The sequence below is a fragment of the Diabrotica undecimpunctata genome, chromosome 10 (genome assembly GCF_040954645.1).
Source record: "Diabrotica undecimpunctata isolate CICGRU chromosome 10, icDiaUnde3, whole genome shotgun sequence".
NCBI classification, from domain to species: Eukaryota; Metazoa; Arthropoda; class Insecta; order Coleoptera; family Chrysomelidae; genus Diabrotica; species Diabrotica undecimpunctata.
The window spans coordinates 61,387,350-61,415,042 of record NC_092812.1 but is presented as its reverse complement, the minus strand read 5'-3'; the positions used below and the strand labels follow the sequence as shown (position 1 = coordinate 61,415,042).

At 35.1% G+C, this 27,693-nt stretch overlaps 1 protein-coding gene across 2 annotated transcripts in view; it reads left to right on the top strand.

Moving 5' to 3' along the window:
- Zw (glucose-6-phosphate 1-dehydrogenase Zw) overlaps positions 1-17,442 on the top strand; it is a 28,835-nt gene extending 11,393 nt beyond the window's left edge. For both annotated transcript variants that reach the window (XM_072546057.1, XM_072546056.1), the window contains exons 4-8: positions 11,864-12,242; positions 15,072-15,288; positions 15,421-15,626; positions 15,717-15,877; positions 17,202-17,442. In XM_072546057.1, the coding sequence (XP_072402158.1) occupies positions 11,864-12,242; positions 15,072-15,288; positions 15,421-15,626; positions 15,717-15,877; positions 17,202-17,295 (1,057 nt within the window). In that variant the 3' untranslated portion in view covers positions 17,296-17,442. The remainder of the gene's footprint in view (positions 1-11,863; positions 12,243-15,071; positions 15,289-15,420; positions 15,627-15,716; positions 15,878-17,201) is intronic.
- Positions 17,443-27,693: the final 10,251 nt, after the last annotated feature.

Here is a 27,693-nt window from a genome sequence, read left to right as displayed (position 1 = left end):
AGGACATAGACTAGATTTAGACAAAAAAATGTCTCAATAAAATGTTACTGCAAAAGAGATACAGTGTGTTGAAATTGAAGTTTTTTCCTTTTTTTGGTAATCATTTTATTTTATATTTATATATTGTTACCAAAATCAGCAAAAGAGCATAACTTTGGACAAGGAATATTATTTTAGTTATTATTTTATTTTACATTTTATTATAGGGGTGCCATTTGGATGATTACTGATGATAAACTTCTTTCAAAAATTTTTTTTTCAAAACTTTTTAATTATTCTTATTAAAAATATGACATGAATATTATTTCTACCTACTGTTGAACATAAAGCTCCTATTTTGACCATAAATCATAATTATAAACAATTGAATTTAACAGAACACATAATTCTTTTGGTTTTGGATTTTAAAAAAATATTATTTTGTCCCCTTATAAGTTTGTCTTGTGAATTAGTTTTATTGGCATAAACTAAGAAGTTCATATATCCCCAAAAATAAAAATCAAGGAAATTATACTTCTTGGTGATCATTCAAAAGCACTTTCTGTACCAATCTATTGTTGAGGAAATTTGTTATTAAATATATTTCATAATGGGAAATGAGGTGGAGCTCTACACTGAAAAATCCACATGTGTCTTGTGTAATCCTGTGACAGAGTATCCAATATATCACTAAGAATATTTTGCAAAAAATAATAATCTCCATTTGAATTTGGAGGAAGAGATTCACAATTTTTTCAGGAAATTAAGTTTACGGGAGTGGTATGACGCGTTATCCAAACAAAACAATTTTTTCTTTGTCTTTCGGCAAGTTTGGAATTAACATCTTCTCAAACCATTCTTCATATAGATCCTAGTCCATTTCGTCGTGGTAATCAGCGGTTCCCCACAAAACCAGTTTCACTTCCAGCATGAAGAAGAACAAACCAAGGAACTCTTTGCGTTGTAGCTTTCAGTCCAGTAGAGAGCCCTTTTATAAAGGCAGCTCATGGATTCTTGATCGTTGTGTCCCTTCATTCCTTTTTGACTGAAGCACCGACGTTAGTCCAAGACTCATCAGTATAAACAAGGTTTACATTATCCTGCTTCCTCAATGTTTTTATTTGTCTGAGGTACCTGTGTCTCCAGGATATGATATATTTTCTTTCCATCATTATCGAATCTCAACCTCTTTTACCATATTCAAAACCAATGTCATTTAGTAGCCTACGAAATGGGGTGTTTGAAAAAGCTGGTAGGTCTTCATCATCCTCCACTCTGTTAATTATGCTGTCGACGGTTGGTGGTATGTTTTCCAAACAAAATTAAGGACAAGTTTCCTTATTCGAGATTTCACGTCCTCATCGTAAGTATCCTCACGTCTTCCTTTTTTGTACCGGTTTCAGTTCGCCTTGCTGGGCCTCTTCGCGGATGTCATAAATTTTGCGAACACTCGCATCGCACATTTTCGAAACTTTTTCCGCAGTAATAGTCAAGCTGTCAACCATTTTTTAAGTTCAGATGATAGTTCAATACATTTGACACCACACGTTTTACTTGCACGCTAAGAGTCACGCTAATCGCCAGTGCTATTCTTCTTAGCTCTGGTTCTGATGCGCCGCTCGGGGCAAACCGGCAACGTGGTCGGCCGTTCTCCCGTAAGAAATGCATTGCTTCTCTTACCTGCATTACATTCTAACTGTGGCTTCTACTGTATAATGGATGTTCAGGCTGCTTAATTTCATGATTTTAATTCTGTGAGTAGAAAAGGGAAGTAATATAAAAAAAATAATTGTTTAATGTGCAAAGAAAGATCGAACCAGTCTTATTGTCATCGATTATATTTCTGATATTTGATTATTCAGTTACTGATAGGCAATCCGATATAAAACCTAATGGTTATTGAGATCATCTTCATTACTGATAAAGGCTGTGAAATTCCTCAAATATTGTATTTTTATGTAATTTCCGATATCTTGTATTTTATATTCATCTTTAATTACATTTAGACTGATAGGTAACGAAAAATAAAAACTTATCACCGGAATCTGATAGTGCTTTGAAGATTTATCAACACTTTATATTGATATATAAATTAATATTTAAGTCTCAAGTGCTCTATAGAAAATTCCAACTTTCATCCTTGTAAAGTATGTATTTATCACAGAAATTTAAGCTTCTTGTAGTAGAGGAGTAAAAATAAGTTGATTGGCGTGTGTATAAACTTGAGTTTATCTCTCAATCTTCGTAAACTGAAATTTTACCATATTACTATCGCTTTTTCTCGCGGAGGAACATTTTTTATCCTTCACAGCATTGTTTTCAATAGGACGTTCAGTCCAAACAATGCCTGTCTAGTCCCGAATGCATTTCTAAAACCAAACTGTGTGTCTTCATGTTTTTCTGTGCATTTTTGACTGTGAAGTATTCACAGAAAAATTTTAAGGCTCTTCGTACCAGGGGCGGATACACGGGGAAATTGGGAAATCCCCCTCCCTCTCAAGAAGGTCCAAAGTTAAGAAACATTTTGAAAACAACAACCGTTACTATCAAAAATAATAACAAACAACTCAAGGGCTGATAATTCACTGAACGACACTGAAAACAATATGTTCAGTAATCATGATCACATTGTTAAATGCATTGTAATTACTACTTTAAAATTTAAAATGACTATGAATATGGCGGAAAATAACTTATTTTTGATTTTCGCGCATGCGTAGTCAAGTTGTATCGTGCATTCGGTATATCAGTTCGCGGCCATAGGCGTAGATAGAATTATTAGAAAGAATTTTTTATTATATGATTTAAAATAATTTTTATGTTTATTAAAAACAATATCTATACATCTTTGGCATTGATAGAATTGATTTATAAATAAATTAATAAATATAAATCGTTTAAAAATTATTGATTCCGTCATTGAGTTACATTTGCCCAATTGGTCCCCAGATAGGGGACTAATTGGACATCTTTGGGGTCTAATGGGACTAAAAAAATACTAAAGAAATACCGAATACTACCGAAGAAAAGAACCACAATCAAACTGAACGTTCAGTAGTAAGATCATTCGAGGGGAATTGATATTTTAACAATGTCATCAATGTCGATCCATGACTTGTCAATCTTTCATATTTCTTCTTTGTGGAAAACTTAACCAGAACAAAAGAGTTTAGTGTCAGATCTAGTTTTATGTTCTTATTCATAATCAGCAGAAGAATCATTTAATGACATTTTGTCACTAAATTTCTGGGTGTCAGTATCAGCTTCATTGCCGAATTTCTTTCTTATAATGTTCTTTGTTTTTTCTTTCCCTTTGAAAGAAGTATCACATTTAGATAATGTTTTTTTAATTGATTGTATCATCTGTACTTAAAAAATGGTGACAACTTGACTATTACTGTGGAAAAAGTTTCGAAAATGGGCGCTTAGAGTGTTCGCAAAATTTATGACATCCGCGAAGAGGCCCAGCAAGGCGAACTGAAACCGGTGCAATAAACGAAGAAAAACACTTTCCAGTCCAATTCACGTGAGAATACTTAAGATGAGAGAGTGAAATCTCGAATAAGGAAAATTGACATTTTTTTTTTTGAAAACATACCACCAACCGTCGACAGCATAATAATGAACAGAGTGAAGGATGATGAGGACCTACCAGCTTTTTCAAAAACCAAATTTCGTAGGCTACTAAATGACATGGGTTTTGAATATGCTAAAAGAGGTCGAGATTCGATAATGATGGAAAGAAAAGGTATCATATCCTGGAGACACAAGTAACACAGACAAATAAAAACAGGAATAAGGTTGTAAGTAAAGTAAACCTTGTTTATATTGGGGGAGCATGTTGTGGATCAGACCATCTTTTACTCCAAACCAAATTTAGATGCAGAGTTAACAAAGATAGAAACGAAAGACAACAAAGAACAATCAAACTGCACCTGGAAAAACTAAAGATTCATGAATGTAAAGAGAAGTTCGAAGAAGAAGTCGCAAATGAGTTAAGAACGCTAGAACTGAACTCCATAGAGGACAAATGGAATAATATCAAAACAGCAGTACTGACAGCGGCAGCGTCCACCCTGGTAAACAAGAAAAAGTCGAAAAGAGGAGTATGGTTCGACGACGAGTGCTGACAAGCAATAGAGGAAAGAAATGAAGAACACAAAATGTATATAACAAAAAGAACACGGAAAAGACGAACATCAATTGAATTCGCAAGACGGAAAGCAGACAAGAAAAAGTGGGTATAAACCTCAAACAAGTCTATGTAAAGATGAAAGTGAGCAAATAATCAGTGACCAACAGAAAGTCACAGAAACCTGGAAGCATTATTTTCAGACCCTACTTAGTACACAAGTAGACATGGAAGATGGAATGGGTACGAACTACGTAGAAGAGAGTGAAGTAGAGAATGGAGTAGAAGCTCCAACCATAAAGGAAGTTCTCGAAGCTATTAAGGCCCAGAAAAACAATAAAGCCCCGGGAGTTGACGAAATACCAGCATAATTGTATAAGGAAAGTGGCGACCACCTAGCAAGTCATCCACGCGCTCATCAAAGACATATGACAAGAAAAGAAAATACCCGACGACTGGAAGAAAAGTATAGTATGCCCGGTCCTTAAAAAAAGGGACAAACTCCAGTGCAAAAACTACCGTGGAATTTCTCTACTATGTACAGCATATAAGTCCTCGCGTATATTATAAACCAGCGGCTCCAATCACTAGCAGAAAATATTATTGGAGAGTATCAGACGGGCTTCCGACGGAGAAGATCGACACTGGATCAAATATTTACAGTCAAACAGATCTTAAGTAAATCATGGGAATATGACATTGATATTCACAACGTGTTTGTAGACTTCAAACAGACATACGACTCAGTCAAAAGGAACAAACTCTACAATATACTGGCTGAATTGGCAATACCACACAAGCTAATTAGACGTACTAAAGCCACAATAGATGAAACTCAGGCATGTGTACGAATACAAAGCCACCGGACAGACTTTTTCAAAATTTCGCAGGGACTAAAGCAATCAGATGGCTGGCCCCAACTTTGTTTAACCTGTCACTGGAGTATGCGGTTAGGCAAATGCAAACTGGACGAGGAAACCTACTGACCAACCGAACGGTTCAACTGGCCGCTTATGCCAATGATATTAATATTATGAGTAGAACATTAATAGGAGCACAGGAAACATACGCAGAATTAGAAACGCAAACAAAAAGGTTAGGTCTGGAAATTAACACAGAAAAAACAAAAATAATAATACAGACGAGAAGAAATATAGTCCCCCAAAACATTATACATGAAGATGACATTGAAACGGTTGGAAAGTTTACATACCTGGGAGTAGAAATATATGCCGACGGATCAGAAGATGGAGAATATATATATATATATATATATATATATATATATATATATATATATATATATATATATATTCGGTTTTTTATAACGTCTTACGACGTTGTCCGACTCCCAAACGCCACTGTATTCTGTCTTGAGTTAGGTCTTCGTCCAGATTTCGAGCGCTAATCGCTTTCCTAACTCCCAGGTTCCAGCTCTGTGGTGGTCTTCCTCGTTTCCTCTTCTCTGGGGGTTGCCAGATCATCGTTTTTTTAGGCAATCTTTCGTCCCCCATTCGGCTCACATGCCCATACCATATGAGCTGTTTTCTCTCAATATCCTCAACTATAGTGCCCTCTATACCCATTTGTTGTTTTATCACTTCATTCCGTATTCTGTCGGCTCTTGATATTCTCATCGATCTTCTGATGGCATCCATTTCCGTGGCTTCGACCTTTTTCTTATATTTTTCGGTTATTCTCCATGTCTCAGCTCCATAAAGTAGGCTAGTTTTAACAATTGTCTCATAGATGTTCCATTTTCTTTTCTTTGATATTTCTTTACTCCATAGAATTCCGTTCAAACATGCTATAGCTCTTCGTGCTTGTACAATTCGATGTTTTATTTCTCGTTCGTCTTTTCCACTACGGTCGAAGATGACGCCCAGGTATTTATATTCGTTGCATGGATTTATTTTTTAATTGTCATCGATATCGAGTTGTTCTGCTTCAGCTCCAATTGAGAGGTATTTTGTCTTTTCTAAATTGATATTTAATCCCCATTTCTGGTATTCTTCAATTAGTTTTCTAAGCATGTATTCTCCAAGATGGAGAAATGCGGAAGAGAATAACGCAGGCAAACAAAGCTTATTTTGCCCATATATATCGGTCTAAAAATTTCCACCGAAATACAAAGATGAGAATCTATAAAACCTTCGTTAAGACGTTAGAAGACTTGAGAAGACGTTAATTCGTCATACCACTCCCGCAAATTTGATTTCACGAAAAAATTGTGGAACCAAAGGCAAATCAAGGATTGGCTAATCGAAAATAACATTTTCTTCGACGAAGATTACCTAAAAAGTGAATTACTGGATACTGCGGTCACATTTAGAGACGAGTACGGCAAGTACAAAATTGAAACAATTGTGGAAAAGTATGGTGTTAAGATTTTGAGACTCCCGCCTTACCATTGCGAGCTGAACCCGATTGAGATGTTGTGGAGTCAAGTGAAAAGGTATGTGGCTTCAAACAACGTCGATTTTAAAGAAAAAACGGTAGACGGGTTGATAAAAAAAGCTTAATAAACGCGTATCTAAAGAGCAATGGCATAATTATGTGAACCACGTCAAGAAAGTAGAAGAAAAAATGTTTGCACTGGACAATTTGCAGGAAGCGAATATTGAACCGGCGATAATTAATATAGGCGATGATGCAGAGGATGAGGACGATTTAGATATGGATTGCGATTGGTATTAATTAACGAGAAATATTTAAGATTTAATGCTCATTTGTTTTTTAGTACTGTACGTACAGTACATCTCAGTTCTCATGATCTTCTTTGTATTTTATGTATATATATTTATCGTGTCGTATAGGGTAAACTACTTGCATTTTTTTTGTATATATGTATATAAGTATTTACGAGGTATTAGATGTTTTATCTATACAGGCATTTTTTATAGAATTAATTTGTTTTTTTTTGTCTATTCTCTTATTTAACTCAGTTAAATTAACGAGTAAAGAGAGGTACTGTCCTGATTTCTGAGTCTATCACAAACCAAACTACCACACACCTACCAATGTGCCGTCATGAGCAGAATTGCTGCACGCCGTAAGATCAACACTGCATTCTAACTGTGGCATCTACTTATAGCATATAAATAAAAGGGTTTTTGACCTCGAGAGCGAACTAGTGTGCGCCAATTGGAAGACATACATAGAAATATTCGATCAGAGAACAGTCGTATTAGGTGATTTTAATGCACATTTGGATCAATCCATAAGTGGATACGAAACCATATATGGAGAATTAGGCTTTGCAACTAGAAATGATGTTCAGACATTGTCTCGAAAGAGAGAAAGGCAACTTAACATATCAAAAGTGGACAAAATCATTCTCAAATAGACTATGGAAGGACTGCAAGATCATAAATGCCAATGGAGAAATAGTATATTAGTACCTCTTTACAAAAAAAAGGACATGTTCAATAATGCCCAAACTACAAGGCCAAAATACTCCTTTTTCACACGATGAAAATATGGAGGACAGTACTGGATATATAAATATCTGAAGAAACCGTAATGTCATAAAATTGGTTTGTATTTATGCTAGTCAGATCAAGGCGTCAGAGTTTAGTGCTTGACTTGTTATTGGAATCAAATAACAAACGATGAAATTAAGAATAGATATTGCTATTAATTGCCTAAGATAAAAACTTATCCGGAAAGAGAATGAATATGAGGATATGTAGTTATATCCCAAACGAAATCTGTCTTAAGTTTAAAGACTCTACATATTCTCTATCTCTAGTTATCTATATCTTTGATGACTTCATTATCATCACGTGACCACTAAGGGTCCATGGAGGTCTATGGACGCCAGTTTGGGATTGTAGGCGTTAAAATGTTACATTGTGTTGAGTCAGGATACAGACATAACCCCTTAAATTTCTCAACTTTGGTGAGTTATTGACCCCAGATTTAGTAGTGTTTATTTACGTCAAGAGGAACCTATCTACCCAGTTTGAAGACTCTAGATCTTTTCATTTAAGAGTTATGACGAGTAAACGACTCGATGTCAAGAAGAGCCTTTTATTTTGCTATATTTGTCAATTATTTGGATTTTCTAAAAGGCACACGTTTTCTAACATTTAAACAATAAACATCTAAATGTATAAAACATGTGATAGGTCAAATGCATATCAGAGAATTTTAGATATCTTTCATAAATGAATTATTATGACACATTAGCATAAAACACTCTTGAATCCTACGGTGGCCAACTTTGTTTTTATTTTCATTCATAATAATGTGCATTCAAGATAACTTATTAAGATATTTTTAGATATGTAGATTACAGGTCAAGGTTTTCTGAAAGTAAAAAGTGATAGAGACGTGATCATTTTGTAGATAGTCACTTAGAAGAATATATTTGCGAATAATATTTTAACTTCTCTCCTTAACCTTAAAAGCGGATCTCTGTCTATTTTTATATCTACCTATTATATCAGCTTCGTTTGCCAAATATTTAACATAAGTCTCATTTCTTTCATTCCTCTCTGTTTTTTGTTATATTCATACACGTCGGGCCTACAATTTAATTAAGGTCGTCTGCCCATCGTATTTGTCGTCTTCCTTGTCATCTCCCGTTTTCCAATGATTAGATTCTAGATATTCTACCGTTCATCTTGATATTTGATGTTGTCCTACAAGTTTCCATTTTAGTTTTACTATTTATCTTCCGGCATCTTCTACTTTAGTGTTCTCTCTAATCCATGAATTTGTCTTCTTAGTTTTAGTTTTATATTTAGTATTTTTTTGTCTCTGGTTTTTTTATTCAATCAACATATGTGTAAAAGTCCGTACTTGTGACCTATAAGAAAGTTGACAATTTTAAGAACAATAAAAGGGACCACAAATGATAGCGTCGCTGTTGGAGAGATAAAACACAAAAACCAGAATCAAGACTTCCAGTTGGTAGATGACTACCCTTTACAAGAAGGCAGATGACAGAATTGACAGGTCCTCGTCCTATTACAACAAGAACAATTATAGATGTATATCCTCCTGAGACCTGACCTAATCTTTTTTGTTTTTTTTTTTTTATTGAATAATAGAATTCGTATGATTTTTAGTATAAAAACACATGTAAATTTTTCTAAATTTTTTTTGCTAAATGTGAAAAAAAAACATCCATTCAAAAGGACATCAGAATCGCATCAATAAAAAATTATTGTAAATGAAATTGTTTAAAGCAATTGTTATTTCCCGTTAAACATAAAAATATGTCACATGATTCACAATAAACTCTTGTTTTGTCCTTACGACCTGGAATCTTACATCTAACAGAATTGCTTGTTCCTAAATATTTATATTTGTGCACCCGTTCGATTTCGTTATTGTGAATGTACAGGTTTGCATTCAATCTTTGTTTTTTTGAAATAATCATTAATTTCGTCTTCTTGACGTTCATTATTAACCCTTTCTCCTCACTAGCTGTGACTACCTTGTTTAAAATGTCTTGCAGGTCTTCTACTGTCTCCTCCATTAAAACCGTATCATCTACGTATCTAATATTATTAATTGGTTGGCCGTTAACTTTTATCCCAATCTCTTCTTCCTCCAATGCTTTCTTCATAATTTCTTCCGAATAGAGATTAAAAAGCAATGGTGACAGCACACATCCTTGTCTAACTCCTTTTTTAATTTGAATTTCATTAGTTGTGCTATTTTAGATGCGTGCGACTGCTTTCTGATTATAATACAGAGTAGATATTATTCTTATATCGCGGACTGTCTAACTGTTTAGCTTCCAAGATCTCTAAAAGTTGGTCATGTTTGACGTTATCAAACGCCTTGTTGTAATCAATGAAACAAGCAAATACATCTTGATTCACATCCAAACACCTCTGTGTCAAGATGTTAAAGGCAAATAATGCTTCACGAGTTCCATATCCCTCCCGGAATCCAAACTGAGTTTCTCCTATATATTCTTCCAATTTTATGTAAATTCTATTGTGAATTATTTTGAGGAATATTTTTAAGGTTGGCTCATCACACTGATCATGCGATGATCACTGCACTGCTTAGCATGTGCCTTCTTGGGTAGAGGGACAAACGTTGATCTTAGCCATTCTTCAGGAATTATACTGTTTTCATAAATCTCATCCCATCTCTAGAGTATATTTATTATAATGCTCTAAAACTAATTTTTTGGTTATTTTTTAGGACTAATAGCAATACAAATAAATAAGTAAGTAATTAAGTAATATGCTTTATTGTCACTGAAAATTGTACAAATTTTATGGACAAAGCTTATAACAATAAGACAAGAAAGAAGAAAAAAATTCAGAATAAGAATCGTTTGTACTTTTAAATAAAAAAAAAACAATCAAATTCTTCCAAACTTGAACTAAAAAAATACCACCTAATGTAGAACCTACAAACTTCGTAAAATGTACCTAACAAAAAAAAATTAGGAAAGCAGATTAATGAATTAAGGGCTCAAATATTCCACCTCCTTGTGCTAAACAGTAACCAAATCATTCATACCTCATATTTTGGAGTAGGGCTGGTGTAATGCTTGCAGAGAAATGAAGTATTTTTGCCCTTAATTCGACTAGGTTTGTCTCCCTTTCAAACTGATGCCTATAAATGTTTTCTTTAAGAAAACCCCAAAAAAAGAAATCGTTAGGCGCTAAGTACCAGGATCTAGCGGGCCATTTAATTGTACCACGTGTACTTATCAGTCGATCAAGAAACGTTTGATTGAGGAAGTCAGTAGTTGCTCTAGAGTTGTGAGCCGAACACACATCCTGTTGGGAATAAACCTCCTGAAAATTAACGGGAAGGCGTCGAACTGCCGGAATGATCTCATTCTGTAAAAGTTGTAAATATTTGGGCCCGTTTAGGTTTCCATCGATAAAAAATGGACCGACAATATGGTCGCCTAATATCCCAGTCCAAACATTTAACTTTTGCGGATGCTGCGTTCGCATTGCAACACTGAGATGCTTATTTTTCCGAGAATAATGTTTTTTATGTAATGAAAATGAAGATTCATCAGAAAATACAATATTTTTTAAAAAGTGTACATTTTCATTTTGTTGATCTAACATAATTTCACAAAACTCCATCCGTCTAAAGTTATCTTCCGGAAACAGTTCTTGTGTTGGTTGTATCTTAAAACAGTGATACCTATTCCTTTTTAGAACTCGCTGGACAGTTCGAGCATTTACGTTAACTTCCCTAGCAATTTGTACACTATTGCAGCTTCACTAGCTTCCACAAAAGCACAAATATCAATATCCCTGTTTGACGCTCCTCATCGACAGGTTTAACACGTGGTTCGTTTCCTTCATGACACTTTTACAACTGTTTACACTTTCCAGAGTTTGAAAATGTTTAATGGTATTTTTAACTGTTGTAACACTTGGTGGGTGTCTATTTTCGAAGGAAACAATAAATAAATCAATTACTTTCAATGCGTATCGAATGACCCTGAAAGTACCGTGTAACAAGTTGCACTTTTTCTTTAACGGTATACAACGTAATAGGCATTTTATTAATTATTTGTTTATTCTTTCAGAACTTCGTTTGAAATTTTTAATGTCAATGTGACAATTACGACAATTCGTACCTACTGTGAAATTAATATAGAGGTGGAAACGTGTAACATGTTACAGCGATTGGCATTGTGTTTCCTCTACACGTCATAATAAAGATATGCTTCTTCTCTGTTATTTTTTCTAATGCCTCACAAGTTTTTGTATAATTTTTTAACTACTTTTTAAACATAGTTTTTTGTTTCAGAGGATGGACACGTATTATCATCGAGAAACCATTCGGGCGCGATCTCGAAACATCTAATAAGCTCTCCTCACATTTGAGCCAACTGTTCACAGAACACCAATTATACAGAATAGACCACTATTTGGGCAAAGAGATGGTACAGAATTTAATGACACTCCGATTTGGTAACAGAATCTTTAACCCCACATGGAACAGTGACCACATAGCTTCCATCCAAATAAATTGTAAGGAACCCTTTGGAACCCAAGGCAGAGGAGGGTATTTTGACGAATTTGGCATTATTAGGGATGTAATGCAGAACCATATTTTACAAATTCTAGCGCTCGTCGCTATGGAAAAACCTGCTTCAGTTCAACCAGACGATATCAGAAATGAAAAGGTGAGGTTTATTTTATTTACTACTATTCAACATGATGATCGCGATTTATAAACTGTTGTAGAAATTAAAAAAACAATTATTAAATTAGTATTAAGTGGATCAGTTAAAATTAACCAAGCAGTTTCATTCAAAAACTTCAAAATCTTTCATCCTTCTTAACTATTTTTTCATCTTCAAATGGACCGACCTCTTTGCTATTTACTTTTCTTCCGGTTCTAGAATTTAAGTCGCCTAGTAGAATTACTTCCTTCTTAACTTCAATACTCTCTACCAAATCCGTCAGTAAAATTTATCCTTTACCTCGTCCTTTTCATACTAAGTCGTTAAACTTTAGCGTTAAGCGATTCCATGGCCTCATTAAATAACGATTTTTTTTTTTCGATAGAGCTCTAAATTTATAGCACATGGAATTTTTGAATTATCTAGTAATGGAAATGTTCGGTTCTATTAGTATTAAATATTAGTATATTATTAAACTAAATAAGATTATTTTCATACCGTTTTAAACAGAATTATCCACCGCTAACTTTTTGTAACAGAAGAAATCAATTAAAGAGGCGGTACTAAACGAGTCATCGCACCAATTGTACCTATCGTACTTATAGTACAATTTTAATTAGTTGACGGAAAGAAGGCGGAACCTGTTCCTTGCTAATTGATTTTTAAATACTTTCTTTTTATTTTGCGATTTGTCATAATGTATGTTCCACTTCTGATTCACCAATAATTTATTGGATGCGAGGGTTTGGAAGGTTTGCTTTGTATGTTTTTTATCTTTTTAAGATATACTTTTTATATTTGGTCTTAAAGAAGAAATATAGGAAATTATTAGGTGTAAATACCGTGTTATTGTTGCGTTATGCTCATATTGAGACAAAAGTGAGGAAAAAAGCGTATTGTAATGTGAATATAATCATGTAAAAATATAAAGTCTATGATTTATAGCATCTTTGAGAAAGTCTTCGAGGCGATTTTAGTCTTTTTAATTTTTTATATCTTGGAATTTTATTAGGGCTTTTAGCTACAGTCTAAGTATTATTTATTTATTTATGTATTAACGGGGAGAACCCGTTTTTACAATTCAATTTCAAATACAAATATAAAGAATCCTAAACTAACTATTCGAACATTAATCAAAACAATAAACAGCAGCAACATTTATTACATAACTATATCATAAAAATGAATACATTGAAAACAAAAATATGGAATCTGCAAATCATTTTATCTTCGTCGAATTATGTATGTGATTGAATTATAATGGTGATTAAAAGATACCTTTTAATCAAAGAAAACTTTTTTACTCTTTTTAGTGATGTATTGCACAGCTATCAACGACTATTACAACTCTACAAAAAAGATTGGAAAAAGATGGAAAGCCACCCAGATTGCGCGTCCTAGACCTTTTACTGCTTCGAGCGGTGTCTGGTCTAGTCCGGGGACCTACGTATCTTGAGTGTCTACCTATGATAAAGGGTACGACCCGCTCAGCTTCTTCGTCGCTCTACACTCCATGTCATCTGCCGGAGGGAAAAAACTCTCGTGTTACCTCAAGCTTTTTGTCTATTGGTATTTGGTATGAGGGGTACGCATGGAACTTTTTCATTGCGATCCTATATCCCTGACCAAAGATGTCCTTATCCAGCTTGTCACACAGTTCTCTCCAATGCCTTCTTGTTTCTGTACGAATTTTTCTGTAGAGTTCTCTTTCGTGTGCGGTATTCATTTTAATTTGCTGGATTTGCTCGACGATAACAAAGTTTATCCCTGCTCTGTCTCTTGGCCTTGTTATCCTTCTCTTCATGGCTATGCATTCATCTCTGAGCTCTTCGATGTCCGCAATCCACCAGTATGGCATGCTGCTTACCTCTAGACGGCCTCTGTTTGACCCTGTATCATACCAGTCGTTCCCATCGCCGCATCCGACTCCACATTGACGTTGGAGGATGCGGTAGTTTTTCAGTACACAGGCGCCTTCCCTATATACTGAAACTGAAGAAAAGAAAATGAAATGACCGAAGACGAAGAAAAGTTTGACCAAGGCAGGTCGATAGAAAAGATTAAAAGTTATTTCACCCAAGACAAGTTGAAGCAAAGTGGGATGTTAAGAATCCAAATCATCAAAAGGTTTGGTGAATGGCCAGAGATGAGCCTCACCGCTTCCAGGATGGATTTGATTATATGGGAGGAAATGGGAATGCTTGGGTGATTTGAAAGAAGGAGCAGCACTTGTGACTGTTTGCTGCGCCTTGCATTGTATAGCAGCGGTGTCAGACGCTCACCCGGTGCACAGACACTGAACGCTAGTTGGGCTGTAGTTGGCTTCACCAGCCATGCTCCCCGGGATATATCCCACAATATATTAAGACTGATTACTAGGCCGTTTCACCACGGCGAGGTCATCTCACAGCCCAGAAAGTGCCAATCACTAACACTGGAATACTTGCAGCTCAGTAGACCTCCTCAGAGCAGCAGCTTTAAAAGACGGATAGTTATGATGATAACTAACATCCGCTAGGAGAAGGAACTGACTAACCTACCAATCGACGAAAGTTTTACAATTGTTTTCTATATCTCAGCTGGGTAAATATATCTGAGTAGATATATATATATATATATATATATATATATATATATATATATATATATATATATATATATATCATGTAATCGGGTAAATACCACTAGCATTTTTTTTTCGTCAACTTCCTTTTTGTGCCTATATTTATCGAGTAAATCCAATTTATCTACTAAAAAAATCCTCATCAACTTTTACCACTATTTAAAATATCGCAAAGCCCATGTTTAATGTATATTTTAACTTTGCAGGTTAAGGTATTAAAGAGTATAGCTCCAATAAAGCTCAAAGATGTTGTATTGGGCCAGTACGTTGGAAATCCTGATGGAGAAGGTGATGCGAAATTAGGATACTTAGATGATCCGAGTGTTCCTAAAGATTCTGTTACTCCAACATATGCCTTAGCTGTTGTCCATATTAATAATGAGAGGTGGGATGGTGTACCTTTCATACTTAAATGTGGAAAAGGTAAACGTGGTTTCAAAACTCTTCATTTTTTTTTAAATCTTAATTGAATCAAGGACTAATATTGGACAAAGTATAATTTAATTTATCTGAATATATACTTTAAAGAAATTTGTTTGTATATTTTCGTTTTAGCATTGAATGAAAGAAAGGCTGAAGTAAGAATACAATTTAAGAATGTACCTGGTGATATATTTGATGGAAAACCCAAGAGAAATGAACTAGTTATTCGGGTTCAACCTGGAGAAGCCCTGTATGTAAAGCTTATGGTAAAAACCCCTGGTATGGCTTTTGATATGGAAGAAACTGAACTAGATCTTACATATAGTAATAGATATGCTGTAAGTTGGTTTTAATCTTCTAATAATATATTTTAATGATTACTAGTATATATTTTTCGTACTCTAGATTAATATTATTTTTTATTTTAGAATGTAAAACTTCCGGAAGCATATGAACGATTAATATTAGACGTATTTTGCGGTTCCCAGATGCACTTTGTTCGTGCTGATGAATTGACTGAAGCCTGGAGAATATTTACCCCTCTATTACATTATATCGAAAAAGAAAGAGTGAAACCTGTTCCATACGTGTAAGTAATTTTTAATATATTTTTTACGAGCAGTTCATTTTGGATGATATAAAATAATAGTTTAGTTGTGTTGCTCAACATTTCTACTTTGTATCACAAAAGTATTAATAATCTACACGGTCATCGTCGCCTTCAATGCCTTCAATCCTATTCTGAAGTGAATTAGTCCTATGTTACTCTAGCTGTCTGCCTATTGACATCTGTCTGGCGTTCACTGACTTTCCATTCCAGCGGACCGTGGAACAGTTCGAGTATTCGAATGTATATATTGTTAATAAAGAAAAACATGCGTCTATTCATGTTTGCCAATAACATTCCTTGTCTCAATATAAAAACTAGTAAAAAGTCATAAAATGTTTCTTCTTCGTATCTAAACCGCTTGCAAATTCATTAGAAAAAAAAAATCGGTTGCAAGTCGGTTTTACGGGCGAAGATTTTACGTGACAACGTCTTTTTCTCGGTAGAATATTTATTGATATGAATATTATTAAATTGCACAATAGGAACAAGGAATTGAATGAAAATAAGAATTGCACAAATTTTAACTATAGAAATATATTTTGTTTACTAAAACATTGTACATGTAAACTTAAACTTAACTAATTTCTATTTGAGTGATTTTGTTGAGGATAGGACGATGATAGGAGAAATATGAAATGAAAGGAAGTGTTTCTGCTGTAATGTGTCTTGAACGCCAAGAACGCTCGAGAAAGACAGAGACACAAGCACGGAAGCACGCACCGATTCAACGCGCCTAATTCTCTAGTGCTGCGCGCGCAGCGGACCGATCATGTTTGAGTGGGAGAGAGACGCAAGGCATTCGCCGGTCCGGCGGGCCTCTCTCTCGTTCGGTGACTCACTGTAACAGACGTGAGCGGGCGTTACACTTTTTCATGAATGACTCCGAGCCACAACCTAATTTAAGACGTTGTCACGTCAACAGGTAATAATGTCTACCAAGAAGTGGTCGGTAAGGTTGTTTATTGCTTTTCGGAACTCTCGTTAAAGGGTAATAAATATTTCAGCTTTATTGTTTTATATTATGCATTGTCTTCGTAAATATATCGCAAAAAAGGGTTTATTGCTGAAAGAAATATCCCAATATGTTAGAATTTGTTAAAAGACGTTTAAACGTTTTCTATAACTTATTTAATTGGAGCGATATTTGAGCATTCTCTCTCGGGTCTCGTGTGGGACAGCCATCCCGGCATTTCAGCATTGTATAATCGCATCGCATCTCGAGCACTTCTCTCTCCTATGCCTACGTTAATTCCCTACGCCATAAAAGTATTGTTTTATTTAATATATGCAATTTTCTTTTTAGATATGGTAGCAGGGGACCAAAAGAAGCTGATGAACTATTGTATAACAATAACTTCAAGTATACTGGGTCATACAAGTGGAAGCCAAAAATGTAAATTTACCGAAAATTTTATCTAAAGACAATAATATATATATGTATGATGTAAAAACAATTTTTATTTTTCAATTTTTTAAACTATTTTGTATGGATTGATTGTTATTTTTTACGCAAATTGTTAGCAATAAAATGATTTTAAATCATATTTACTGTAGTATTCTTGTTACAACAAAAAATACACTAAATTATATAAATAAAAAAAACATTGAAATATTAATACACTGGGGTGCAAAATTAACCGGACACTCAGATTTTTCCTAAAAACTGGCGTTTAAAACAGCTTAAGATGTTTCCAATTGATAATAAACAAAATTTAAAAGTCAAATTAATTTACTTTAATTAATGTTACACAGAAAAAACAATAAACATTAAAAAAATTTGAAAATCTTCAAAGAAACAGAATTTTTTTTTTAATTCTTTATGGAAAACGATATTTAGTAAATTACCTCCACGAGCCCTAATTACGGCTCTTACTCGATCAGGTATACTTCGGATTAAGACACCAAAGTCTGCTTGAGGGATTTGCCCTCATTCGTTACGAACTTTTTTTTTTCGTCTTTATAGAGGTGGGTCTGGAATCTTCAAAAGACATCTCAGTCCAGGACGCCGCCTGACTGACGTTAGTGCAGGATTCGTTCTTCGTACTCCCGGCGATAGTTCCCGAGGTACCTTAAAATGCCCTCTCGTCGCCGAGTCTAGGCCGAACGCCTACCTGCTAAACCAGACCCTCCTCTGTCATCCAGCGATCCGGAAGCGGAAAGGCCGGCATCACTTCCGAAGCACTACCTTTATTTTTTCATACATATCCACATTCCATTCATCAGTAAGGATGCTCACTGCCTCGTTCCAGGTAGCGCGTAGAAGACCCTTATCGCTCCTAGTACGGCATCATTCCCAGACGGGCATTTCCTCCTTCCCCACAGTCTGATTCACGCATTCTAACTCATACAGTCTGGCCCACTTTTCTAGCTTCAACTTTCAGCATCTTTCACTCTTACCTTTGCTGTTGGTCCAGCTGTCTTTCTTCCTCTTCTTTTTTTTATTCACTACACGGATATAGCTGTGTATGTTAGTCCAACCTGATTTATTTTCAATCATTTCTCTCACTGTAACAAAATCCACACCTGTCTCTCTCTACATTCTGTTCCTTTCTACTATCCATCTGCTGCAATTTAACATCGTATGTGTCACAGTGTCCGAGTATCCACAGTATAGGCATTCATCTGTGTCAGCCTTTCCGAACCTAGAGAGGTAGGCCCTAAAACACCCGTGTCCTGTGAGCACCTGCGTCAGGAAATAATCCAGTCGCCTGTGGCCACAGTCCACCCAATCTCTTATGTTCGGGATCAGCATTTTCGTCCACTGTGCCACATCCTCCGTGTTGTTCCATTCTTCTTGCCATCTTTCAATTGACCTTTCCCTTTCCTGTCTTCTCTCGGCCACAGTAAGGTTTGGACCTCTTCTCTCATAGAGCTCTTTTCTTTCCACCGCCAAAACATGCAACGGAACACATCCGGTGATGGTCCACAATGCTGCCGCAGAGACAGTCCTGTAGGCGCATGCCACTCGCAACAGACTTGTTCTCTCCACGTGTGTCATGATCCTCCTATAGGCCGTTATCTATACCGCCTCGATCCAGACTGGTGCCGCGTAGAGGACGATCGACTGTACAACACCGTGTAAGACCCTCCTCCTTTCCGATTTGGGTCCCCCAATGTTGGGCATCACCCTCCCCAACGCAGCCGCACTATTCGTAGCCTTCCGGACCACCTCCCGCACGTGCTCGCCGCATTTTCCATTCTGGTGTAATGTCACTCCTAGGTACTTTACTTGTTTCTTGGGTGTTAGACATGCTCCCACACATTGTAATTCAATACTTTGCCTGTTCCTTGTCCCCTTCAGAATGATGGCTTCAGTCGAAAACTTAATCGACAAAATCACACAATTTAAATCAGAGAACAACTTATTGCCGTCGGACAGTGCTAGAGGGATATACTCTGCTTATTTTGATTGGCAGGACAAGGGAGTGGGGATTAAGAGGAAACGTACAGGCTGCGCACTTGTCGATGTTATATCTACCAGTTTCATTAATCTAAGGTCGTGACACTGTAGTGTTCAGACGCGTGTCTTTATAGTTCGAGCAAATATTAATATCTTCAAATAATTGAAACGAGTTAATTGTGTTTGTACTGATAAGTAAAAGTACCAGTAATTAGTGTAAAAACTCGTAAGTAAAATTTGAAAAAACTTTTCAATATTTAAAAATTTATATACTCTAAACATCGAGATTAATAGATTAATAACGTTTGGACCACGTTCAAAAGGATACGTGGTAATCAACGTAATATGGAAATATCGGTTGATTTATGGAAACAATCTTTCAGAAATTCTCAACAAACAATTAATAGAGAAAATACATCTTTCTTTGACGCGAATCATCCCTATTTTGACATCTCAATTACTTTTCTTAGTAGCTGCAAATGCAACAAATCTCCTGGTTCTGACCTTTGCAATTGGTTTAAATGAGAGATTGGTATTATACACTTTTAAGGTAGGTTGCTAATTGGTTTAGAAAATACTGCATAGCATTTGTGATTGATCTCTACAATATATTGGCTGAATTGGCAATACCACACAAGCTAATTAGACTCATTAAAGCCACAATGGATGAAACTCAGGCATGTGTACGAATACAAAACCACAGGACAGACTTTTTCAAAATTTCTCAGGGATTAAAGCAGGGGGATGGGCTAGCCCCAACTTTGTTTAACCTGGCACTGGAGTATGCGGTTAGGCAAATGCAAACTGGACGAGGAAACCTACTGACCAATGACCAACCGAACGGTTCAACTGGCCGCTTATGCCGAGGATATTAGTATTAGGAGTAGAACATCAACATGAGCACAGGAAACATAGACAGAGTTAAAAACGCAAACAATAATGCTAGGTCTGGAAATTAACAGAGAAAAAACAAAAATAATGATACAGACGAGAAGAAATATAGTCCCGCAAAACATTATACATGAAGATGACATTGAAACGGTTGGAAAGTTTACATACCTGGGAGTAGATATATAAATATATATATAGTAAACTCTTAAATATTGGGGAAATCTGCAAGAAAGACTCTAATGAGTATCAATTGTTTCGCCGAACGTTTTCGCCAAAACGAATTAATTTGGCTTCTTCAGGGCTGAAAGAGAATAAATTATAATTAGCTACCATATATTATCTTTTAAAAACATTATTGATCTTACCGTAACTTAGAATTGTAGAGTTAGAATATTAAAAAACTTTGCTAGCAACATAATGGTGTTTTTTGTTACTATGTGCAAAAGAAAAGTTTTTTTTAAGGTTTGAAATGTATGGTAGCTTTGAACTTAAAACGCAAAGGTTTACCCAAGGTTAATATATATATATATATATATATATATATATATATATATATATATATATATATATATATATATGCCGACGGATCAGAAGATGGAGAAATACGGAAGAGAATAACGCAGACAAACAGAGCTTATTTTGCCCTCTCCCATATATTTCGGTCTAAAAATGTTCACCGAAATACAAAGATGAGAATCTATAAGAATCTATAAAACCTTAATTCGACCAATAGGCAGTGGCAGTGGCTATGGCAGTGAAGCATGGGTCTTGAAAGAAACAGCCAGAAGCATACTCGATACATTCGAAAGGAAAGTACTGAGGAGAATATTAGGACCTGCGAGGGAAACGAAATCTTCAGAATTCAATACAACAACGAGCTTTATCAACTTTATAAGGAAGCACCACTGTCAGACTTCATTAGAATACAAAGATTGCAATGGGCCAGACATGTGATAAGGATGGAAGAGGATAGGCTACCAAAAAGAGCACTGAATGCTAGAATGCAAGGAAAGAGACCGGTTGGAAAGCCAAGAAAGCGCTGGGAAGATACAGTAAACAGCGACGCACAAGCCCTTTTTAGGAGTCCGTGCATGGAGAAGATCAGCCACAGACAAGCAAGGGCGGAGACAAAAAATAAAGGAGGTCAAGGCTCAATTTGGACTGTAGTGCCGTAGAAGATTTGAGATTGATGTGGTGTTGTTTCCTTTTATAAAGACAACAATATCTGCAAAAGTCGAGCCTTTAGAGGTTTAGTAAGGTGGTTAATAAGATTGTTTACTATATTTTTATACCACTAAAAATAATGTAATGCTTAAGACTGATCCTCGGTGTTCATTTTCTTCAGTTTTCTCCTCTGAGTAAGTATTATGTATTGTGATGCAAAAAGACCGGTTTTGTAAAGTTTTTAATAAATTTTAGGCAATTTCGACGAATATTCCAAGAATTTAGTTCTTTCAGAATATTGAATTTCAAACAAGTGTTAAATGCCTTTTTAAATCGAAAAATATTGCTTGGTCGCTAGTGTTTCATGAGTGTCAGATTCTAGATTAAGAATATTATCCCGACATCAATCATTTTTTCCATCAATTTGCTCATAGAACATTTCAAGCTGATAGTAGATTTTTGAGGTTTTAAAAGAGGTAATATTATAGCTTTAGACCAAATAATCGATGAAAATTTATAATTTTGCCAAATTAAGTTAAAAAGTTGAAGAATAAATAGTTTGGCTAAGTAAGGAAGATGATTATAAATACGAGGAGTACCGGCATGTCGTCTCGGACGACATACAAGCACTAATTTTGAAGAATGAGGGAGACAGAAATTATGCTGATTTTTTCTAACTCATTGATTAGCAAGTCGTGCGGTATTGTAGGACATACGTTGGTTAGAACAAATCGTTCTCCTGGTGTAATTAACCTTCTTGCTCTGACAATTTTACCTTGTATTTCTAGTTGGCCATGATTAATTGGACTTAGTTATGCAAGAAGGACTCAACTCCAAAAAGTGTGTTTTTCAGGAAAGACATTTTCGCAAAGCTATATATTGTAAATTACAGGTACAAATTACAACCTTACTGAAAGTTGTACTGTGTTGGAAAGAGATAGTATTTTTATTGTTGATACTTAAACTAACATAATATAAAATAACAGCTTTGGTATTCCCAAAAAATGGTGATTGGTTCCTTATTGCCTATTATACATATTAATTAATTACATTTCACAATAGGGAAATAAAAATACAAACTTCTTTAGATTATATTTTTATTGTAATTATTTGAAAATAATAGAAAAAACTAAGTAAAAAATAAAGGCAAATCTAACAATATTTTATAGCTTAAAAATAAACTCAACTAAAATATGTAATGAAAATAATTATTATGGCAATACTAGTGTAATGAAAAAATTAAGATGTTTTTGTTGTTCAATTTTAATATAATGGAATAGATTTTAATCAATTTCAATTTGAGATTCCAGCGATCCTTTGAACCCATCAATGTCATCTTCAATTTCTTCATTAGATGATAAATTACGATAAAAGTTTTTACAATCATTTGGAATTAATAGAAGAAATGAAGCGATATCCTTAAGATTTTCAGGCGATATTGGTTTTCCTTTTGGCCAGAGACTTTTCAACAAAGATGACATGGAAGGGGGCCTGCCAATTCCTCGTTTTTGCAGATTTATTTCGACAAATTCGTTGTGACTGACGTAAATAGACATTGGTTTATTTTTAACAATGCGGATTGTTTAAATTTCAACCAGTTTATCTTATTGTTTGTTGTGTTTTTTTTTCAGTTGCCGACACTAAAAACTTCGTAGTAATATTTTGAAGGCTAGGGTGGACTTCCAACACACTTTTCGGCATAGAACTATCTTGATATTTCTATTCTGGCCACCACATGAATCACTCCATAGTGTCAAATTTTTGACGCCTTGTCAACATTACCCATATGTTTGCATAAACAAGATGAAACTTCATGAGTCCAGCTTGTCCCTCTACCCAAACATAGCAAAAACCCTTTTCACTCTTGCCACTGTGGATTCCGCAATTGTATAACATCTGCTGTCTTTTGTAGAACGTGATCTTAGTTGGAATACGCGGCATAGGTAGAGTTTTCTCTAAGTCAAAAGTTAATGCCTCTAAGCTCTTGTTGTCTTTTGCAAACTTCAAATCATTTTTCATTAGAACTTGAGCTAAGTTTGCTAGTGCCACATGCTCCTCATGATTTTCCTAAAGTTTTTCAGCAGCCCGACTGGGTTTTTATATACCTTTTTATAAAGGATTTTATTAAAAAATTTTTTAATATATGGTATACAGCCAACTACAGGAACTTAGTTTCCTTGTGGATTTTTCAGTACTATTTTCTGCTCCATTAATCTGTAGAATAAGTGTGTCACATTAATTGCAAGTATCTTTTTTTAGTTCTTTATGTCGTAAATTAAGAGCGTAGGCGCAAAATTTCGAGCCAATGCTTTTTAAATGCATTCATTTTTTTGGAATCCTGAGAAAACTAATAAATATTTTTGAAATATTTAAGTGCAGAATGAAAGATTGCATTATTACTGAGGGCCGAAAGTCCCTTAGAATAAACAAAAAGTTTTTTGGATGAGATATTTGAAATTAAAAATTACACAAAATTTTCTCTTCTTTTTCACCCCTGTAACTTATTAAAATAAACATTATATAAGTTTTCATGGACTTTCGGCCCTCGGCAATAATGTAATCTTTCATTCTGCGTTTAAATTTTTCAAAAATACTTATTAGTTTTCTCAGGATTCGAAAAAAATGAATGCATTTAAAAAGCATTGGCCCGAAATTTTGCGCCTACGCTCTTAAAGTCCTGTAGAAAAATATGTTTATAAGTGCTGAAAGACACTGGGTGGCTGTACTCATTTTTATATAAATCATACATTTTCATTAGCGTAATATCAGTTGGCAAGTACAAAGAATCTGTATTGTTCCGTCGATAATGACTTTGCAAACTAACCTCAAAATATGGTGTTTTATTCTCCTGTGGTTCATTGCACATATCTACCATCATTTTATCTCGTGATCTTGAATACATTCTTAATGAGAAAAATGTTATGGTTTTAAACTAAATTGTATAACACTAACTAAAAACAGTATACGGAAAACTGTTACAGTCACAAGCACAGGCAATAACACTGATTCTCTTTTGTAAAATACAATATGGCTCATTTGATTCATTTTACTAAACACAGATGGAGTTGGTTCCCTCTTGCAAAACACATGACTGACTTTATGCGATTGGATTCTGAATGCAAATCTCTAAACGATAGTTACGTAAATGGTAGTTGATTCAAACTGTTATAACCCAAAATATTGATGCTGAAGCCTTTGGTTCTTTTCTGCTAAACAAAGTTTGAACCTTCCTTGTGTTATATAAACAATAATATCAAATTTTGTATTTTGGTAGTTGGTTCCTTTTTGCATAACTATGTCCAATTATAAAATCATTCAACATTTGTTTATTCGATAAGTCTTCAGTCGGAGAAGGTTCAGTGAGTATACGAATACTCTTAGACATGGTTTCAACGTGTTTGTTGACGACCAGTGTGTTTAGTATCACCAATTAATCCACTCTTCCCGAATTTTTCAATTAATCTCTTCACAGCTGACCAAGTTAAATTTTTGTACGAAATTTTCTAACTGTAGCCGCCAAACTCATTATTTTTAAAATATTGTTCAACAATCAAAACGCGTTGTTCTCTCATATAACGCTCTATTTTTACTAACCCTAAATTAACAGCTGTCAAACTGTTTTTTTTGTGCCAATACAAATTCAAATCTCATTTTTTTAAATGTTATTAACTTGTTTTAATGTTTACCCGAAATAGCTTAGCATCTTCATATGAACACGGTATCTAACGTAGTTGCTAACGATTATATATCTTTTATTACATTTTCTAATAAAACCAATTACGATTGTTTAGAGTTAATTTGAGCACTACTGGGTTAACGTCGACTAAGTGTAGAGCTGCACATAGGTATCTATAGACAAATTCACGAGAGGATTTCAGTACGGTGCTTATGAGAAGCGATGTTGCTGCTTAGGCCGCTAGGCACGTTCATAGTCTGCAGGTGTGATACAGGACCGCGTTGGCCCTCCTGTACGATAACATTAAATCATGCAATCCTATTAGAAGTAAATGTAACATTATTTACAACTTCAAGATTTTGCAAATTACACAAAATTGAATTAAACCATTTTCTTTGAAATCTTTTTTACTAAATTATATAGGGTGTAATAACAGAATGGAGTCTACTAGGGAAACTGCTACAAAAAAAAATTCGTAGCCCCTTAGTGGCTACAAATTTAAATTGTTAATTTATATACCGACAGGATATATACCAACTTGGATCAATTATTACTATTAACGGTCTCAACAATTATTACAAAGAAAAGTGTGTATACACCAAAGAATAAAATTACGCTAATAAAAGAATAAAAATTTATGTAGCCTAAACGGTACCTAATGAATAAAGATAAGACTTACAATAACAGTGTCTGGTCTCTACTCCATTTCGGAAAAATCGTCCTCACTGGAACTGCCGGTGTTGGCTGTGATAATCACCGGTAGGATATCTTCTTGTGGGTTGTCAGCTATCCAGATTTCTTTTTCAATTCTGATGACATGCTGTATATAATTTTGCCACTGTTCTGCAGAGACTTTGGTAAACGCTTCATGGATGAGTTGTTGCACACGATCTTTTTTAAAGTCAGTGTTTCGGAGGCAATCGTAATACTTATAGGCCGTATTTCTCGACCAAAGTTTCGATGTTATACTTGACGTATATATCTGCATAACTGTTTGCTACATCCAATAGTTCTGACTTTAAATAATCTTCTTCATAAAATATATCCTTCTCTCGTAACCATTCTTGAATTTGTTGTTTGTTCCAGGAGCTTCTTGGGAAATTTTGTTTGCATGAATGATATGGAGCATTATCCACATTTTTTTCTCCTTTTGGGAGGTTTGCGATTAGTTTATTTTCAAGCCAGTCTTCGAAAGACTCGCCGTTCATTTCGTCATGGTAGTCGCCTGAATCTTTTTTGCTAAAAATACACATTCTGAATTTGGTAGAAAACCTCTATCAGACCCAACATGTAACAAGACAAATCTCGGACCTCTTTGTTTTGGATCATTTAGACCAGTAGCCAAGCCTTTTAAAAATGCATCATTATAACTAGTTATGGTTGAATCCATCCATACCTTATTTACTGTACGTCCGATATTTACCCAACTTTCATCCAAATAGAAAACATTGTATCCTTGATTTCGATAATTCTGTATTTTTCTAAGAAATTTATGCCTTTAATTTATTATGTCAGGACGTTCCATCATTACTGCTTTCTTTCCTCTTTTTTCATAAACAAACCCCATCTCTCGCAATAGTCGATATAGAGTACTTTTGAAAAATGTAGGTAAATGTTTCTGTAAATTAACGGCATCCAGGATAGCTTTGATTGTGGGAGGTATGTTCTTTAAGAAAAATTCCATGTGAACAAGTCTTCTCAATTGGCTCCTGATATTCTTATCGTAGGTAAACTCCCGATTGGTTTCCTTCTTGGTCCGTTTACGTGGGTTTTTCAGAATTTTGGGTAAGTCTCCATTATGATCCAATCCTTCCTGACGAATTTTCCAGACTGTCCTATCGATAACACCCAGCGCTGTACTTATTGTAGAAACAATTTGTGTTGGAATCAGATCGGTATTTGTTTTTGTTGTATATATCAACATATACAAAATAATTTGTCGCGCATATAAATCTAAGATTTGTCCTTGTTTGAAACTGTTCACCTATAAATGCTCCATGTTTTTGAAACATGGAGCATGTTTGGAATATATATGTAAAAGGGCAAAACTGACCGACAAGGGCATAAACATAAACGGAGAAAAGCTTAGCCATCTAAGGTTTGCAGATGATATTGTACTAATAGCTGATAGGATAGATGAGGCCAAAGAACTTTTAAATCAGCTCTACCTTTCCTCGCTAGAAGGGGGATTGAAAATAAATATATCTAAAACCCAGATGATGACAAATCTTGTAGTCAGCGAAGATATATGCGTAGGAACAAGATCCATAGACCAGGTAATGGCCTATAAATACCTAGGTCATGAGATTCGCATAGGAAAAGATAACCAAACCGTTGAGCTTCTCCGTCGTATAAGACTGATTTGGGCAGCCTTCGGCAAGCTGAACCATATTTTCAAATCGTCTGATATACCAATATGCCTTAAAAGAAAAACGTTTAATCAGTGTGTTTTGCCAGTGTTAACTTACGGTGCCGAAACGTTGACCATGACAAGGAGAACAGTTCAAAAGATCCGTGTGTGTCAAAGGGCGATGAAGCGTGCTATGTTGGGCGTTTCACTACAAGACAAGATCCCAAATCGCCAGCTACGACAAAGAACAGGAGTGGCTGATGCAGTAGAGAGAGTAGCAACACTGAAATGGAACTGGGCAGGTCACGTGGCTC